General features: G+C 40.4%; 2 protein-coding genes across 2 annotated transcripts in view; one reads left to right on the top strand and one right to left on the bottom strand.

The window, feature by feature from the left end:
• Window positions 1-2,129, top strand: part of LOC104743093 (kinesin-like protein KIN-UB) — a 5,018-nt gene extending 2,889 nt beyond the window's left edge. The window contains exons 7-13 of the mRNA XM_019235394.1: window positions 275-407; window positions 496-588; window positions 698-823; window positions 962-1,087; window positions 1,168-1,311; window positions 1,401-1,529; window positions 1,615-2,129. Of these exons, the coding sequence (XP_019090939.1) occupies window positions 275-407; window positions 496-588; window positions 698-823; window positions 962-1,087; window positions 1,168-1,311; window positions 1,401-1,529; window positions 1,615-1,775 (912 nt within the window). The 3' untranslated portion in view covers window positions 1,776-2,129. The remainder of the gene's footprint in view (window positions 1-274; window positions 408-495; window positions 589-697; window positions 824-961; window positions 1,088-1,167; window positions 1,312-1,400; window positions 1,530-1,614) is intronic.
• LOC104743092 (brefeldin A-inhibited guanine nucleotide-exchange protein 3-like) overlaps window positions 2,057-2,129 on the bottom strand; it is a 7,225-nt gene continuing 7,152 nt past the window's right edge. Inside the window, exon 10 of the mRNA XM_019235393.1 lies at window positions 2,057-2,073. Coding sequence (XP_019090938.1) covers window positions 2,057-2,073 — 17 coding nt within the window. The remainder of the gene's footprint in view (window positions 2,074-2,129) is intronic.

The following is a 2,129-nucleotide window of genomic DNA, read 5'->3' as shown; positions in this document are numbered from 1 at the left end:
TTTAGTGGGTGTGAAGGTCTCTCCTTTAATTGCTGTAAAGCAACTGTCTTTTACATCAAATAAAGGATTAGTCTTTATCGTTTTCACTCATTGAATATACCTTGTAACACTTGGAAAATTGTACAAGCACGGTTAGAGTTTCTTTGATCTTACTATAATCACTATGAGGCACATATTCGCAACCACCTGCTCTTGTACTTGATAACAACTGTATCTTGGTAATGATTTTGGTTCAACCTTGAGTTTACCTGACAGTTGAGTCTTATTCTTCTAGATGAGACGATGCTTGGACAGCGGTGCCCCAGGGAATTCATTTTCTGGCACGGACTCATTACCCTCACGGCATTCCCAAGCAAGAGAATCTCTGAACGGACAGAAGGCGCCGTTTGCTACACTATGTGAGCAAGGTAATAGGAATTTCTTCTAAAATGTTTGCGCCGGAATGTGTACAACCGCCTTTGTGGTTCTTCTAACTTTCTATCCTCCTTGAAACAGTGGGACTTCAAAAGATTTTGCAATTGCTTGAGTCAGATGATGCAAACATAAGAATTCATGCTGTGAAAGTTGTGGCGAATCTTGCAGCTGAAGGTAACTTTTGCTCACTCACATACATATATGATCATCTCTTGAGGTTCATATTTTTGTTGTCGCTATAAGGTATCACAGTTCCCCTATTTTCTTTGGGTTTGATAAGCAGAGGCAAATCAAGAAAAGATAGTTGAAGCTGGAGGGCTTACATCATTGTTGATGCTTCTGAGAAGCTACGAAGATGAAACTGTCCGAAGAGTCGCCGCTGGTGCGATTGCCAATCTCGCAATGAATGGTAAATGCTTATGGATACTGAATAATATTTGGAGGTTAAACAGACGGTGAAAGCAGAAACAGACTAGTTAAATGGCTTGTGGTCACTTAGTGTGGCAATATGTGCTCATGTGTTTTAGTTTTGTTTGTGTGGTAACAGAAGTGAGTCAACAACTGATAGTGGACCAAGGTGGAATCAGCTTGCTATCTCTAACAGCTGCAGATGCAGAGGATCCACAGACTTTACGCATGGTTGCTGGAGCTATTGCTAATCTCTGTGGCAATGGTAAAATAACATATTCAACTGTCATTTTCTTTTGAACGAAGAAACCGACCAATTTCTGAGATGTCTTTTATGTCTGGCAGACAAACTTCAAGCAAGACTATGGTCGGATGGTGGAATAAAAGCGTTGTTAGGAATGGTTAGATGCGGACATCCGGATGTTCTTGCGCAGGTGGCTCGTGGAATTGCAAACTTTGCAAAGTGCGAGTCCCGAGCAACCACTCAAGGTAAAAAGCCGTTCTAGTTTTCCATCAAGGTCACCTAGTGTGTAGAGACATTTCTTGTTTTGGTGGGTTAATTTGAAGAGTGTATGAAGGTGTTAAGAGTGGAAGATCACTACTAATAGAAGACGGAGCTCTTCCATGGATTGTACAACATGCTAACGATGAAGCTGCGCCAATCAGGCGGCACATAGAGCTAGCTTTATGTCATTTGGCCCAGCATGGTTAGTGCGATCCTTGGCTTTTCTTTGTGGTCCTTGTGGTTCATCATATTCATTGGTGTTTTTGGGTATTGTTTGGTGGGGGCAGAGGTGAATGCGAAGGAGATGATAAGCGGAGGAGCGTTGTGGGAGTTGGTGAGAATATCAAAGGAATGTTCAAGAGAAGACATTCGAAGTTTGGCTCATCGTACTCTCTCTTCCAGTCCCGTCTTCCGTTCTGAGATCCGTCGCCTCGGCATCCAGTTTTGACTTTGTTCTAAGTTTGTAACATAATTATCGAGATTCACACATGACGCACCCATCATCATCTGTATTCTTTCTATTTATTTTATTTTATCTATGTTAGTACTCAACTTTTCGTTCACTTTTGATTGTAAAAAACGCCTTACTAAATCACGTTTTATGATTCATCCAACCTCGAAATAAAAAGAAAGATTAGTAGAAGACTTATTATGAAACAATGTGTCAAAAACACAGACTGTCTAATATTTTACAATTTACATTATAAGAAAAGAAACACCTCGTGAACGCTACCTTCTTCCCATGGCTACCACCGATCAGGCAAACGTAAATTTTTGTGACAAAAAAAAAAAAAAAAAAAAA

This window comes from Camelina sativa, chromosome 14 (genome assembly GCF_000633955.1).
Source record: "Camelina sativa cultivar DH55 chromosome 14, Cs, whole genome shotgun sequence".
NCBI lineage: Eukaryota > Viridiplantae > Streptophyta > Magnoliopsida > Brassicales > Brassicaceae > Camelina > Camelina sativa.
The sequence above is the reverse complement of the archived record's forward strand: the minus strand, read 5'-3'. Positions and strand labels throughout refer to the sequence as shown.